Source organism: Cyanistes caeruleus, chromosome 8 (assembly GCF_971803275.1).
Source record: "Cyanistes caeruleus chromosome 8, bCyaCae1.hap1.1, whole genome shotgun sequence".
NCBI lineage: Eukaryota > Metazoa > Chordata > Aves > Passeriformes > Paridae > Cyanistes > Cyanistes caeruleus.
Window position 1 is genome coordinate 9,713,931 of NC_141708.1, and position 16,087 is coordinate 9,730,017.

The 16,087-nt window shown below is 42.3% G+C and overlaps 1 protein-coding gene across 13 annotated transcripts in view; it reads right to left on the reverse strand.

Annotated features, from left to right (window-relative positions):
• RBM20 (RNA binding motif protein 20) overlaps positions 1-16,087 on the reverse strand; it is a 97,866-nt gene that overhangs the window by 7,467 nt on the left and 74,312 nt on the right. For 4 of the 13 annotated variants that reach the window (XM_086900334.1, XM_086900342.1, XM_086900341.1 and 1 more), the window contains exons 2-11: positions 14,774-15,947; positions 13,081-13,142; positions 12,832-12,923; positions 12,393-12,484; positions 8,458-8,601; positions 7,402-7,533; positions 5,497-5,576; positions 4,008-4,692; positions 2,118-2,216; positions 40-709 (exon numbers count right to left, since the gene is read on the reverse strand). In XM_086900334.1, coding sequence (XP_086756460.1) covers positions 40-709; positions 2,118-2,216; positions 4,008-4,692; positions 5,497-5,576; positions 7,402-7,533; positions 8,458-8,601; positions 12,393-12,484; positions 12,832-12,923; positions 13,081-13,142; positions 14,774-15,947 — 3,230 coding nt within the window. Of the gene's footprint in view, positions 1-39; positions 710-2,117; positions 2,217-4,007; positions 4,693-5,496; positions 5,577-7,401; positions 7,534-8,457; positions 8,602-12,386; positions 12,485-12,831; positions 12,924-13,080; positions 13,143-14,773; positions 15,948-16,087 lie in introns of all 13 variants that reach the window. The other 9 variants (XM_086900335.1, XM_086900344.1, XM_086900343.1 and 6 more) reach the window with 3 other exon arrangements.

The window sequence follows — 16,087 nt, forward strand, 5'->3', positions numbered from 1 at the left end:
GGCTCTCTGCAGGCTGAAGGGAAAAAAAGCAGTAGTTACCCTTGGCCTCTGGACACTCTTGGCTTCCATGTCTTGTTTCTTCACTAGCGTTTTTAATGAGTGTTTCCGTAACTTCTCTGCTCTCAGCCCCTTGTGATCCCATCTGTTTGTAATCATCTATAAATGTATCAGGGAGCTGAAGAGTCTCTTCTTTCAGATGAACAGAAGGTATATGGTGATCTTCAGGCTCTAAATGAGTGTCAGAGCTCTTATCAATTTTTCCTTCCTTCTGCTGGCAATCAGACTCCTTAGCAGATTGGTCTTCTTTCAATTCCTCTGGCTTCTGTTCAGGGTCCAGATTTAGGCTTGATGCTTCAGTTACAGCATCATCATTATCATCATCCTCATCATCTTCCTGACAGCCACTAGAAGCTGCACTGCCCTTTGCTGTTCTGAAGTTTGTTTCCAAAGCTTTATGGGCAAATTTGTCTTCACTCCTGGTTAAGTGGCTGTGATCGTTTTTCAGTTCTAACACGGTTGACATACAGGGACACATTTCTGAAGCAGCTTTATTTCTTTGATCAACTGAAACTATTTCTTCAAGCTCAGTTATATCAGGCTCCATAATTAAATCATCTTCTCCCACTTCATCTACTGTCACTAATTCCTCCATGTTAGCAAGATACCAGGTCTCACCTTCTATTTCACTTCCACTCTCCCAGTCTCGGTCCTGCCACAAAGATGTAAAACATTTGAGAGATTGGTGATTATAGATCATCACTGTTAAAAAGTGGGCCTTGAAACCAGGAAGAACCTTAATATGGCCATACCTAACTCCTCGTGTATTTTAGTTTCAGAGTGATGTGCCTTGGTGTTGTTATTTTAAACCTTATGGACAAGGACAAAAATTCTCTATTGAATTATCACATCAACTTCCCTTTGTGAAAATACTGTAACTGCCTTGGGGATTACAGTCTCTCCAGTCTCCTGCTTCTTGTTTTTGTGTAAGCAGTAGAGCAAGGCACAATGTGTTACACTTTGTTATGCAATTGATGCAGCTATGTGATCCCCTTCCTCTACCTCCATCTCAGTGTAATGAAAATATACTGAACCCCATTCGAGCAACTGTGGTTTTCACTTTGCTGGACCAGGTCCTTTAAATTCACATGGTGATTGAGAAAACATGGCTTCCTTCTGCAGTCATTTCCTTCCACCAGCAAGATCCCTCTGCCAGGGAATGTGCTGGGAGCCACTAGCCTAAACTTTAGGAAAAAGCAGGTTTACAGTTATACTTCAAGGTACATATTCTGAAATACCTCATACATGCAGTTACTGAGTTACAGGACTCAGGCACTAATACTGGACTCGAGAAATCTTAGAATTAAAAGGCATATCTTACTTTTAAGACACACTTGCATCTTAGATTTCAACTCCCAGACTCCTTGTGTACACATAATCTATTAATAATCTGTATTCTCCTAATGTTTGGCCATTCCCACACTTCCCCTCCTAGAATCCTAAAACAGCATGAAAACTCTGTGAGCTGGCACTGCTCTTGCCAGGAGATCAGTTTTCTGCAGCAACAGATATCAATATCTTCCATATCTGACCATCAACCCATGACCCTACAGATATGAAGCTGGAGGAATTCCAGGGACATTGCTCTCCCCAATTGCAATGCAGCAGTAGGGGTGCTCTAAAGGTATTATTTAATTAAAACCAGAAACAATCAGGAGACTGCTATCTATAGTTCATAAGGCCAGTGTTCTAAAAAGTATTCATCATAGTCCCCTCTTTCCCCACTAACTGACCACATCTCCTATTTTTGGGCATGGTTTGCAAAGTTACCCAGTTCACTTGGGCATACATTCCTCACAGCTGCCACTGCCAAGTGCTATGTATGTGAAGCAATGTACATGAGCAAAGAGTAACTAAAAAAAGAGTTCTGGAGACTTCAGGAAAAGCTGTCCCTTAAAGCAGAGGTCAAGATAAGGCAAGTTAATTTAGACAACCTCCTTCCCCAAGCCCTTTATGTGTTTTTTCATAAGGGGTTAATATTTCATTTGGGAGAACATGCTACCAAACCTGGGGTTTCAATTATTTTCTCAAAGAAGCTATACCAAGAATGTGTCACCAACCTTCTCTTTCCTTGTGTTTTCCAGAATCTCTCCAGATTCTTTTTCTTGTGTATTATCTGAAGGTGGGCTCTTCACTGGAACTTGCTCCTCTTTTTCAAGCTAAAATAAATACATATAGATGTATAGCAACACACAGTGGTGCTCTAGTATGTTTCTATTCTGGATTTAAAGAAGCAAAGTCACTCACAAGGTCACATTCTTTATTTCTAAAGTTTATGCAAGTCACCTTAGGCTGCGGGAAAAGACCCAACAATAAATTCCATTAGCAGAGCTGCACAAATACGAATTAAGAAAAAGAATTTTAAACAAAGTTAGAGGTGTAATTTATATCACAGAATTGGCTAAAAGACAGGTGGGGGAGAATGTCAATTCACTAAAATTTCCAGCCTCCACTCTTCTGTTCTCTACCCACATTTGTTATGTTGGCTCAGATGCGGTAAGGAGAGCAGCAGTGTTAAAACTCTGCAGAAGACCTCAACTGTTTTGTTTATTGACATAGGATCTGATGAAAATGGAATTGGTGGTACAGTTCATACTTTAGAAGAACAAAACCACAGTAGTACCTGGTATTTAGTAAAAGAGGGACAAAGCAAAAGTGAGTTCAAGACATACAAAACTATTTCTTACTATAAAAATAAATTACTAGCAATAGTCCCCAGAGAGGCATGTCTTTAGCAAAGCCTCTGTAAAATAACTTGGAAAACATGCAGAGGAGTGTGATTTAGGATGTGGTCTGACATTTCTCTCTGACATCTCCTCCCAAGGAACCATACATCATAGTAAAATACCAGCCAAAGGAGAAAGATGATAAAATGTGGTACAAACATGCTTATCTATGGCATGAGGCAGTGCTGCTGCTGGTTACAGACTAGCGAGTTACAAATATAGGAAATTCCACCAACTTAGCCCCACATGAAAAGAAGGTCAACTGGAAACAACCAACAAAGACACAAGAGATGGAGCCCTGATCAGCCAAGCAGCTCTGCAGTCCCTTGTGCCAAGAGCCCTGGGGGTGGATGGCAGCAGCTATCCCTGGGGGACTCCAGGGGCGGCAAGGTGGCCGAGAGCCAGTAACCAGATCCCCAAGGGGTGGGGATGTGAGTATGGGCTGTACTGAGGCTGAGCAAATGAGGCATCTGGATGCGTTCCCCCTCCACTTTTTCCCAGTGGAGAATCAAACCCACAAACATTGCCACTACACCACTGGAAGTATTTTTCCAGAGATTGCATAACTTTATAGGTGAGCTGATTCAGTGGCTTCTGTCACGGGAAGAGATTTCTGCCAGAATATTGAAGGGAGTGGTGTGAATTATCCCTGCCACAGCTGAGGGTAGGGACACATGACTAGTAGAAATAATTGCTCTGTTGAGTTATCCAGAAAGAAACATTTCTCATTAAAAGTTAATTCACTATTTTGAAAGTATAGCAACCACTTCCCTGTATAAATACTGTGCAGCTCTCCTCACTGGCAGTGGAAGCAGGTGATGGATGCAGAAAGGGCAGCTATGGGGCATTCTGCACAGAGTTAGCAGGACAACACTTGCCTCTTCACACACAGTCTGCATGCAAATAGCAAACTGTCACTTGGTTTTGTTTTCAGTTTTCTGTCCCTGTCCCTTCATTTGTTACCCAAAGGTTCTATGCTAGAACACAGAATGATGATGTCCATATACCCAACACCATGACAGTGAAATAGATCTGCATGATCTGGGCAAAAACACGGGCAAGATGACTTCTCAAGACTTCCTCTATGACCACATTCCTTAATTTTGTCATGGAAAAACACTTCATATTGCTGGCACCCACAACAAATGCTTTAAGATATTTCAGAAAATATATTACTTCAGCATTTATACTTCTTCTTACATAAACTTTTAGATCTCTATTTACCTCATTCTCAGTAGGTTTGGTTTCCTTCACATCACTGCCTTCAACAGTAGCATCTTCTTGGTCTTTTTCAGTTTTCTTCACCTTATTCTTATCGCTTTGTTTTTGTCTGGAGCCCTCAGATGCTTTGCTGTGCTTCTGTTCAGCTGCCTCCTCCCTGGCAGTGTCCTTGCTATAAGAATGCCTGTGTTCCCTTAACTTTGCCTCTTCCTTTCTCTTAGATCTCCCAGACAAATCCTGCAGCTGCCTCTGAAACTTCTCAGATTTTGACTTAGAGGATTTTCGGTAATAGTCATCTTCCCTGTTCTTGTAGCCAGATAAAGGGTGAAGGGACCCAGGGGAACCAGTCCTTAAGTATTTTTCTCGGTGTCCTCTGCCTCCTTCAAGCTGTTCATCCAAATCAAACTTATCCAGTTGCCGGGAATAATGTTTCCTCTCGTGTACCCACGTATCAGTCCTGTCTCTCTTCTCATCCCCATTTTCTCGCCATTCTCTGCTATCTCTTTCCTCTTCCCGTCGAGAATAGGGGGACTGATCCCATGCCTCTCTGCCATTTCCCCAGTCGGTCCTGCCGGTCCCCAGCGGGCTGTGTGGTGAGCTGCAGGAAGTGAAGCTGGGCGTGTGGGATCGAGGTGACAGTGAGCGGCTTATGGGGCTGCGGGAGCGGGGCCTCTCAGTGCCATACCTGCTGCAGGGGGAAAAGGCAGCTGTAACTGGCTGACCCACTGTTGTCTACCAATTCTTGTACACTGGAAGCTCATGGGGACTGCCCTGGGGACTGCGAACCTGAGACCCCAGGCCTTTCACAGACATGCACTGCACAGCTGCAAACAGTGAACAGGAGAAAAGGCAGTGTCATAGCCACAGAGCTTAACTAAATCCCCACAGAACTGTCAAGAATATATTCATTCATTCTTAAAAGCGTCTCATAGGGGTTTAGCATTAAAAGCCCCATAATATGTTAATACCTTTACAATGACCCTAATGTGTGTACCCTTAATACTCACTCAGCTAGGGCATCTCTGACACAAAAGTGACAAAGGCCACCTGTTTAAAAGAGATGTTTTAGGACTGTGATTCCTCTCCAATTTTGCTGAAAGTTCCAGAAGTCAGAGAGATCAGAAATGTACCCAAATACATTTTAATCTGAACTGCCTCCTTCCCATTTGGCCTCAAAGCACCCCCAGCCTTTATGCTTTTCACTCAACAGGAAGGAGAGTAAAATAGCTTCATTTTTGTGTGCTTCACATTTCAGATATATTTTCTGAGGCATAAGCAGTAAGAAAGAGGTATTTTCTTAACATGCACAGTTTCAGTTGGATCTCATCATACAGACCCCTGTACCTGCTCTTGAACTATATAAAAATATATACTATTTTATTAGTGAAATCTGAATTAGGAAAGTCAATGAAATAAGAAAGGGAAGCACACAGATAATTCTTCTACCTGTAGGTTTACAAGCTTCCAATTCCAAACTTTGGAGAAACTTTACCTGTCCACTTCACGTAGGAGGTCCCTCTCCCTCTGCGAGTGGATGTCCTGGATTATAGCAGCCACATTCTTACCTGGTCTCTAATAAAAACAAAGACACTGTTTAGCATGCGGCTCTATTCTCCAAGCTGATACAGGTGATTTGTCCTTCAAGAAACAGTATCTGTGCTTCATTCAATTACACTATAACTAGAAATATTTAGTTTCAGTGCTGTGGTTACACTCTCTTTTGCAGTTGCCTCTCAGCAGCACGATCAAAGCAGTAAAATGATACAAATGGAAAATTTGCTCCATTACGTTGTAGCACTCTCTCTTCATACTTGGCTGCTCTAACAGGCTTTGAAAACTAGCTTGCTCTCAAACCTTCTTACACAATCACTACAGAGCATTTCCTAGGAACTGGATCTAAGAGGAAACAAAGCAGACAATTTTTCTGATACAGAATCAAATATGTATAGCAGCTTATCTCTGATCCTCTAGGTATGAGCTACCTTCTCTTGATCTCAGAGTCACTCATTCTGGAGTATAGCTCTCAAGGACTATGTTTAGACAAGGAGAGCTTCAGACAAGCTAAGTGCAAGATGTATACTGGGGATGTCAATTACCCCTAGGTAAGATGCTCTACACAGGCCAGAGTGCCTCAAACACTTGGAGCACACACAGATGAGCAACATAATCATGCAGGAACTCAGCAGTTTGTAGCAGTATATAGCTCATGCATATTTCCCTCTTCATATTTTTATTTGTTTCTGTTCTTGTGTAAAGCAAAATAATTCCATGACCTGAAAAACTGAAAAACGTTGGAGAAACAGAAAAATCTTCCAGGAATCTAGGCAAGCTATCACATTTTCCTGGGTAACTCCTGCCTCTCTGTCAAGGTGCACAATCTCCACCACCTAACATCTGAACCCCTCCCTGTACCACATTAGGAAAGTCTGCCCTGATTCATGAACTTTTGGCAACTCCTTTTAAGTCCCCTGGAACTAGTATACACATACAGGAGAGAAAGAGGCTTTTCCAAAGGTCAAGTCAAACCATCCAAGTTCCTCTATTTTTTTCCCCCAAAAACTCATAAAAGGACCCTTAACATTAAATTGGAACATTACAGAGCTGTTCTATAAAATAACTTTGTACTGTGTTAGGTAATACAATATGAAGCTCTGCATTGCCAGTTCTGGTCCAAGTCACCATGAAATAAAATTACTGTCTTAACATTATATGGCAGTATATAAGCCTCTATAAATACTTTCACAAGAGCAACAATCTTTGGACATCACTCAAGCATCCACAACAGAAGTGTCACACACTCTACAGAAAATCTAAATCATATTACTCTGCTTTGACTCTATTTTAAAAGAAAAAAGAAAAAAAAAAAAAAAAAGATAAAAGATCTTGCTTTATAACCTAGGTCATTCACAAGAAATAAAAATAAATCAGCATGCTGTTTAGTCCCATTACCATTGCTTGGTGTCAAGACTGTGCTATGGCTCAAGCATGCATGCAGTGAAAAAAGCATTGTTCTGGGCTTAATGCCTGACTAAAAGGATAGAACCATCTGATTCTTGGTGACATGTTGTATCTACACATGGCTGTCTTTTAGACCTTTGTTAGACCAAGCAATGTAGGGAGCCTGCTCACAAAGAAGCTCAGAAGGGAGTTCTGAAATAATGGTATGAAAGGATCAGAGAAAATGTGGTCTCTTCCAAGAGTTACAATTTAGATAGAGTAAGAGCAAGCAGCTAAGTGTAAAAGATAGATAATATAGACTCAATAATTTATCTTTATTTCTTTTTCCGTAATAGTAAAGCATTAGTTAGAAATCAGTAATCAGCAAGAATCTTTTAAAATTTATTCTCTAGATGTGCCATGGAAACTCACATAATTTGATCAGGAATGACTATCTTACCTTCAGCTGCAACTCCTTGTATCTTTTAGACATCCTAATAAGCAACTTGTCATCATTTATCATAGCAGGTTTTTCTTTGTAGTACTGTACCATGGCTTGGGCTGCTTCACTGTAAGCCATTTCCAGAAAGGCCTGGCACAAATGGAGAGAACTTTACAATCTATTGCATAATTAAAAGTACAAAGTATAAGAGAGAACAGGCAGCACAATAAATTTTCTCTGGATTCTTCTCATGCAAAATATCTTGACAGTACAAAACTGGGTAGCTTTCCAGCCTGAAGCTGAAGTGATAACACTCAGTCCATTTCTCAGTCTTTATTTAACTGCAAATAATGGTTTTAAACCAGCTATTAAAGCCAATATGTGACCTTAAAAGTTCAGTTAAAAACTAAATGGCTGGTATTTAATATTTCTTGACTGGCAGTGTTCAAGGCCAGACTGGATGGGACTCTGAGCAACATCTTTCTAGTGGAAGGTGTCCCTGCCCATGGCAGGGGTTTAGAACTAGATGGTCTTTAAGGTCCCTTCCAATCCAAACCATTCTATGATTCTGTGATTTTTAAACATTACAATCTCAAACATTTTCCACTGGCATGGAATCTACATCCATCCATTTTGTGTTCTGCAGGAATGTGAGTGAAGATATTCTATTCTTACCAGCTTAAACCACTGGTACACTTAAGCTACTTAGGGTAGACTCAAGCTACTATAAAGAACAGGAGAAGTCTGAAAATAACCCTAGCAAATGGCTGCAAGAAGGCAGGAAGTAATTCACTTAAAAAAAAAAAAATAGCAAAAGTACAGTTTTACACTTTTTCATTGAGATTGTTGGGATTTTTAAACAAGAACTTGTTTAGATGTGGTCATGTTTATGTCCTCACCTAATTCAGTGACCACCAACTTTTTTTTTACTTTAAGAGTGGTTTTCATATATTTAAGTTTCTATTACTAAATAAGAAATTCCCCCCAAATCCTCTATCTTCATATTTATGTCTTCATATCTTTATGTCTTTATGCCAATAGATGTCAACACTGGTAACCCCAAATGTACAGTACCTGGTTAGTAGATTTCATGAGGATATAGTTGGTGACCTTCCCAAATGGGAGGCCCAGGTTGATGACATCATTCTCTGTGCAGCTTCCCTCAGGGAGGTTGCAAATGTGAACAACTCGACCCTGTGTAGATTTCCTCTGGGGAAACTGGGGAAAAAAAATCCAACTCAAACCAATGTTCTTATCTTAGATATTCTATCCATTCAATAACATCTTATATTTCTGAAAAAAAAAAATAAATTAAATGAAACAAGTTGCAAAAGAATCTCTGTCCTTGGACTTTGCAAAGCCCAGAGAGGATTTCTAGAAAAGAGACTGTCCTCCTAACAGGATCAGCCATATTCCTGCAAAAACTAACTGCTCACTGCAGTCTTTGCTGGATTTATGGATATTAGAAACAAGTTTAGGTGACTACATGGGTGTTCAGGATAGCAGGGACTGAATTTAAATCCTTCTTCATGGAACAGACTGGGCCAGGGGGAAAAGTGACCCCACTTAACTTGTGAGAGGACACACAGCTGTACCTGGGGTTAGAAAACCTGCTAATGTCCCCTCTCACTGCAACAACATATGGGAGGAGGGTGTGTCCCTCCTGGGGGCACAATGAGCACTGGACAGTGAGGACATGCAGAGAGGCAGAGCTCCCAAACTGGGCTGGCACAGGCACAGAGCACTGGAGTGGTGATCACTTCCCAAGGGAAGTCTATTTTGGAGTGCTGGGGCAGTTCCGAAAGAGCCACCCATCTCCCTGGCATGGAAAGCAGGCTCTACACTCCCTGTGCAAAAGGCATCAGGGCACAGCCAGAGAGAAAGTTAATTTACCATAGCTAATGACAAGCAAAATATCAATCACATAGGATTAAATCTTTCCAAACCATCTCTATGTTTATGACCTCTGCATTAGGATTTTACTGAAGAAGTAACTCTACCTTCAGTTAAAATTGTGCCATTCAAGGGAAGATGCAAATCATGTAATCTTGTGGGATCAAGTTCACCAGAGCCATCACAAATGTTTGGCTTGTCAGCAAGTTCACAAGTTACAGAGCTAATGTTATCTTATTTACACCTCCATCCTGTTGCCTTCCTTCCAGACTTCACCACTTAACCATTTGTGTATTTTTGCTGCATTAGGACCCTGCATTACACAGTGATCTGCTACTTAGCTTGCATCTCACAAAGCCCACCCAGGTGCACAAGGTAAGTCAAAGAAGTGCAAAAGTTCAGAAGTAAGGTATTTTTTCTGGCAGAAAAATAACAAAGGCCTAAACCTGAAAAAAAGACGAAGCAACTCAACTCCAGTTGAACAGAAAATGTGATGTCTGCACGCATCTGGCAAGGCAGCATGTAGCACAGAAAAGAAGAACACTACTACAGCTAGAGGAAAAGGAAACATCAAATGCTATTCCAGTGTAAGAACACCCCAGGTCACCAGTCATCTTTTGTTTGTTTCATTAGATCTGTTAAAAGATGGTAAGTAAGAATCTATTGGACTAGAAAGGCTCAGCTCTCTCTTGCCTTGGCTCCAGAGGCCACATTCCCACACACAGCCCTCAAGTACATTAAATCAAACAACTGTAAGATGTTGCCACTTCCCCTCAATTGGCAATGGCTTAAATTAAAATGCTATGCCATAAACCTGCTGCAGTTCTTGATTAAGAAGTGGTCACATACTCATGCCAGAAGTCAACAGGCTGTAGCAATAATCTTGCCAGCTGATTGCAGTTAAACTGGATCCATTCATTAAACAGAGCTGTAAATCACGGCCAGAAAAGGAATATACACCTTCCGTATCTACAATCAGGAAGTCAGAGGAGCTGTTGCATGCCAGGTGTTGAATGTAATTTTCAATAAGAATCAAAGTTAACTTACTTGGCAACCAATGTCTACCATGGGTTACCAATACAGCTGTATTGGTATTACATTAATATACATGGCTATTAAATAAAGAAATCTAAAAAAAATTATGCACAGCAGAAAAATGCACCTCATATTATTTATAATATTATTTCACCCATCCAACTGGGTGTTTTTTTTTATTACAGCTGTTTTCTTACATTTGTTGTTGCTGTTTCTTGTTTTTCAAATTATTTTCCCTTTCTTGAGCTTCACATGAAATTTTTCTAAAGATAGTAAGAAACTGTCAATCTCATCCCTCCAGTGCTAATGGCTCTCCACGCCCAAGTGAAGACTGGTAGCACTTGCCTTTTACAGAGGGATAGAGTTATTTGCAGATGGACAGCACAGAGCAAGCTCTTCCAGAAATCTGAACACTTTGTTTATGATTACATGCAGGGTCAAGTGTAATCTCCTACTGCTCAGTTAAATGGCAGCAGCTTAGCTGAAAGTGAATACTACCGTGCAAAGGTGCAATAAATTATGAGCCACCTGGGTTGCAGAGTGAATGACAGCTGGCAAACTCAGTCTTAACACCTCTAATATAGCTCCCTGTTCATCCAATAGCCTTCTGAAGAAAAAAAAGGTATTTACAGTGTCCAAGAAAATCAAAGTTATTATTTCTTTAATGTCTCAAAATACTGCAGGTCATTCAGAAGGAGGACTTCTTCAGGCAGCTTAAATGATAAACAGTGACAGATTCTAAAGAAAAATGACACTGGTATTAGCAGTAATTTCATTTGTTGTGAAGTTGACAGACATGATGAAAAGGAACATTCCAGTGCACCCACTGCTAGTCCACCTCTGACCTTGGAGGCAGCTGTCATGAGCAGCTCTGCTCTTTGCTTGCCTGCACTCACAGTGTCTGTGACAGGCAGAAGCTGAAACCCCTTGAAGTAACCTCTTGCACAGTAAAACTGTGCAGTAGGAAATGGGTTGGATTAAGGAAATCTGGGTGACTTTTCTTCAAACAGTGCCTGATGTGAACTGGAGTATCACAGGGACACAACTCAGCCTGGCTTTTCAGAATGTCTGAGACTGCATCAGGAGAGATATATACATAAAAGTTAACAAGGTGAAAACTTGAACCCTTGGATTACTGCTGCTATTCCATGAACGCCCAAACATAAGTCCTTGGTGTGTCCAGCTCTAGTTGTAGCTTTCTGATATGTGATGTGTTTCATTTTAACCCTAACAACTTTGGATTTTCATTATGAATAGTTTGCTTTTATTTGCCTTTTTTTTCCTTCTAAAATATTTCTGCTTTGTCAGTGTAAGAACACCTTTTAATGTTGATTCTTTTTTCTGGCATTTTTGATTATAGAGATAGGAATTCAAGGGTGCGTTAGAGGAGTATAACTGGGGACCTGTGTTGAATGCAGGGCAGGGACTGATAAACCTAAACCATGGAAGGCTCCACATCAAAGCAAACTTGCTGAAAGGCTACCAGTGACAGCAGAGGATATAAATACTACACTAAAATAAACTAAGGAAAAGTTAGTCCAGTATAATGAACTGATATGGGACCTCCAGGTGAATAACGCTGAAGCTGCAGCCACTGTCTTTGCCTCTATTGCTACCTGGGAGAAGGACCTCAGCATGAGAGAGGCAATTATACTACAAATAAAAAACCAGAGAGACAAAAGGTTGCTTAATGGGGTTAATACTGAAGGTAACTGAAAGCTAATCCGAATCTTCATTCCAAGATGAAATTGACTGTCCTGGATCAAAAACACTCAGACAATGGGGGGGGAAAAGTCAATGGAAAGCACACACAAATCTATTTACCCACTTCCCCAAATAACTCTGACAAGCAAACAACTTTTAGCACTGGAAAAGAACAAAGCAAAACAGAACCTACAATGAAGTTCATATTTGGTCAAAATCAAAAGCATAAAAAAACATACAGAGAAGTTGAAATAACAGAGTGAACATTTAGATTATTGTCTAAAATAAAGCCTTCAAGGTTTTCATTCCAGTAAGCAGAAGTGGCTTCTACAAGGATCTCAACACAGACATCAATTTGCTTAGGTACTCACTCTTACCCCTGATGAAGGAGAAGAAAATGTAGGACCTGGCTGGCCAAAGGATCTTGCTGGTGTAGCGATAAAAGATGCACCAACATTTGGTGGATAATCTAAATAATGGATTACACACATTTCATTAAAATCTTGGCTCATATTAATTGCATTAATGTGCTTGGTAAGAAATGCCCCATTTACATAGTAAATAATTTCATAGTCTTTAGACCAAATTATACACTGTTTTTGTTGTACTATGAAAGCAAGTTATTGTTTGAAAGAAAAATAAATTCATATTTTAAAGGGCACTGTATTGGCTTTCATTCTTTTTTGTGCACTACTCAAAATTTTTCCTTGGAAACTTCTATCACATTTCATTTTAAAATGCAGTTCTCCTCAGAGACTGATTTCCCCTTCAATTAAAAAAAAAGTGTTTTTAACTATTGCACATACAACCATTCACCTTCAATACTAGATGGATTGAAAACTGCTGCATTATTTGGTGATAAATGCAATGTTCCATCTGCTGAGCTTAACATACACCGGATACCAGTGCTGGAAAAGAAAGAAAAGAACTTTAGGAATATGAATGATATGCCAAAAATATTAAAGCTTTATTTTTAGGCAGTAAATTCCCAGCAGAAAACCACTGAAGTAAGGGATACTCTGTTAGCAATTCAGTTTGAAGAATTCACTTTAAAATAATACTTACTTATCTGAAAAAGCCATACATTTTTGGATGTGAAGGCTTCCCTTAATGTGCTGATCCCAGTCCTGTGTTGAAACAAAGAGATGATGAACACAAGAAAAATCCTGAGATAAATTTACAAAAGATTATTCCTCCATTCAGTTTACCTTATTCTAAAAGCAATGCTGAGATGCTGAAGATTAAACCACGTGATGTCAGAGCCAAGCGCACCTTCTACCAATGCATTTACTGATTCGTTATTTGAATGTTAAATTATCAGTTTTCAAAAGGAAACCTTCTCTGTATTAGCTTTTAAATTCAGTATATTTCTAGTAATGAAGTTATTTCACTCTTGCTGAAAACCTCATCCTGCAAGCTGCTAAGCACCCCTCAACTCCTTCAATGTCCATAAAGAAGGTGTTCAATATACAGGGCAGCCAGGACAGTACTTATTATTTCACTAGATCAGCAACATTTGTTGAAGTACATTTAGCTATTTACATTGCTATGATCCAGTTGAGGCAGTGCATTAAACACCCAACTAACATATCCCCTGAACTCACTGCAATGGCATTCCTCCTGCCCTTTTTAAGCGTTTAATGAAAAAAAGAAATGCCCAGCATGCCCTAAACAGGGGTTACTTCAGCTCATCCCCACAAGCTGCAGTAACCAAAGGAAAACTTTTTGCAAGCAGTTGCTAAAAGAATAAAAGGTAAATATGAAAGCAAATATATTCAATTATCCCAAATCCCCAAGGTGTGTAGGGATCAGGTATTATTGAATTTTTTGGCAATTTTTCTTCCTACGTACATGCTGTTATAATTTTATTGTCAGGCCACCAGCAGCATGAGAACACATGCCTTTTTGGTTAGGTGCTGGTCCTGTGATGTGACAGAAAAGGTCATGAGGACTTGTTGAGCAGGGCTCACCATGAGGCCAGAACAACCATGGATGGCTGTGGGGCTCAGAGGGCCACTTAAGTGGCCTTCTCCAGACCTGACCTATATAACGTGATGTACAACACACTGCCTGGGAAACTGGGAAGCTGTTTCTTGAGGGTGAGGTTGAATTTGGAATTTGGAGCTCCCTTGGCAGTGTGAACAGAGAAGTGAGAGAGAGCACGGTCTGTACCACATGTGCTGAACAGCTTCTTGATTTCAGGTAAAGGTCCTTGGGAACCTTGAGCCCTAAATTTTCCTGTGAGACACAAGGAAGAAAAAATTCTTACAGAGGAATAGTTAAAATAATTTTATCAAAAAAATACATTGTTTAAGCAAGCTGCTACCATGACGCTGTTAGAGGGAAGCATTTGAGATCAGAAAAGGAGAAGTAGATGAAACTACAGACATGGAGTTGTGACACTGGCTTGAGTATCAAGGGATCAGCTTCAAGCTCCTCCCCACCTCGCTCCGGGCACATGAGGTGTGCTACGACCTCGGCTCAGACCTCACGTTTCTCACATCAGTGCTGTAATCTCACTGTCTTTCACGGCAGGATGGAGAACAAAACTGGATCTCGAAGCCCCAGTAACTGCCATGAAACAGATGTACCATACCCTCAGCAAAATTATGGCCCTTTGTTTCTGTGTCTCTCAGGGCACCTCTGTGGTGATGGACCCTGGCAGTGAGGGGTGGCAGGAACTGGTGGCCAAATCAGTCACCTTGACAGCCTGTTCAAGGGTCTGAGCTGTGCCCAGGGACACCCTCAAACCACTCACCTTCAGATCGAAGATCTTCTTGTCGCACAGGGCACAGATGTGGGGGAAGTGGAGAGGGGCCACGCCACGGAGGTCGCCAAGCTGGTGTGGCGGCAGAGAGCGGGTGGGCAGATCGGGTGTGCCACCACTGCGCTCCTCCTTCTGCCTCATGCGAGGGCTGCCGAAGCTCTGCGCACTGTGGTTGAGGCGGCCGAAGGCGGGGGGGGCGGCCGTGCTGAACTTTGTGTCAGGTGTCGGCTCTTCGGGGTTGTACAGCTCGTTTCTTATTTCATACTGCTGCTGACTCGCTGACGGCCACAGGCTGTCGCCGGGCATGAGGTCAGGCTTGTTTTGGCTGGGGAAATTAGGGATATTTTCCCACTGGTTGCTTGTACTGCTGCCATGTAAGACAGGGCCGGGATCTCCTTTCAGATGGGAGCCCGTGTGTGGGCCGCTGGGGAAGGCCTGTGCTGCCCCATGCTGTGCTGCCGCCCCGTAGGGCTCCTTGGGAAATGTCGCTGCTGCCTCGTGCTGCAGCTGGCCAGGAGCCCCAAAGTGACCCTCGTAGCGCGGCCCTGCTGCTGAGGTGGCAGTGTGGGCGCCACCAGCAAGGAAGCCGTGCTGGCTGGACTGTTCCCCCTCCGAGGTGAACGCCTGAGAAGCGGCAGTGACGACATTTTGCTTGTTGTACTCATAAAAGCCCCCTGCAGCGGTAGACGTGGAAGCACCTGCCTTGTTGAGACCCACCATCACGGGTTGCTGGCCGGAGGTCGGAGCCATGACACTTCCAAAGGGATTCATGACAATTGCGTTGGGGGCCTGGACGGCTCCCAGACCTCCCCCAGGGGTGGCTAAGGCTGGGCTCTGGGCAGGAAAGGCAATGCTGCCAGAGGGGAACCTCGTGCCGGAGATGCCAGGCCCCTGGGGTGGGCCTGTGGTGTGACCCTGCGGGGCGTTCATCACCGTGGGGTGCCTCAGCTGGTTGAAGAGTGGCTGTGACATGGCCACTTTGGAGAGCACCTGGTTGAGGACAGTGGCAGCGGCTGGGTTGTTGGTGACGGCGGTCTGAGCCAACTTCAGCCTGTGGAGCGTGAGCTGTGCCTGGAGCTGCGCCAGCTGCAGGCTCGCTGACGAGGGGAGCAGGGGGCTCGGGGCGCCGACAGAGAACGGACTCTTCTCCAGGAGCTTGGCAGCACTGCAAAGGATCAGCATCTGGGTTAGCCAAATTCACCCCACGTCTACCTATGCTCACCTCCTCTTAAAGCCTAGCATGGATACAGAGCTGCTTCCAGAGTTTTAGTGTATCCAAAGTCAGGGAAAGCAAAGGAGTGATTC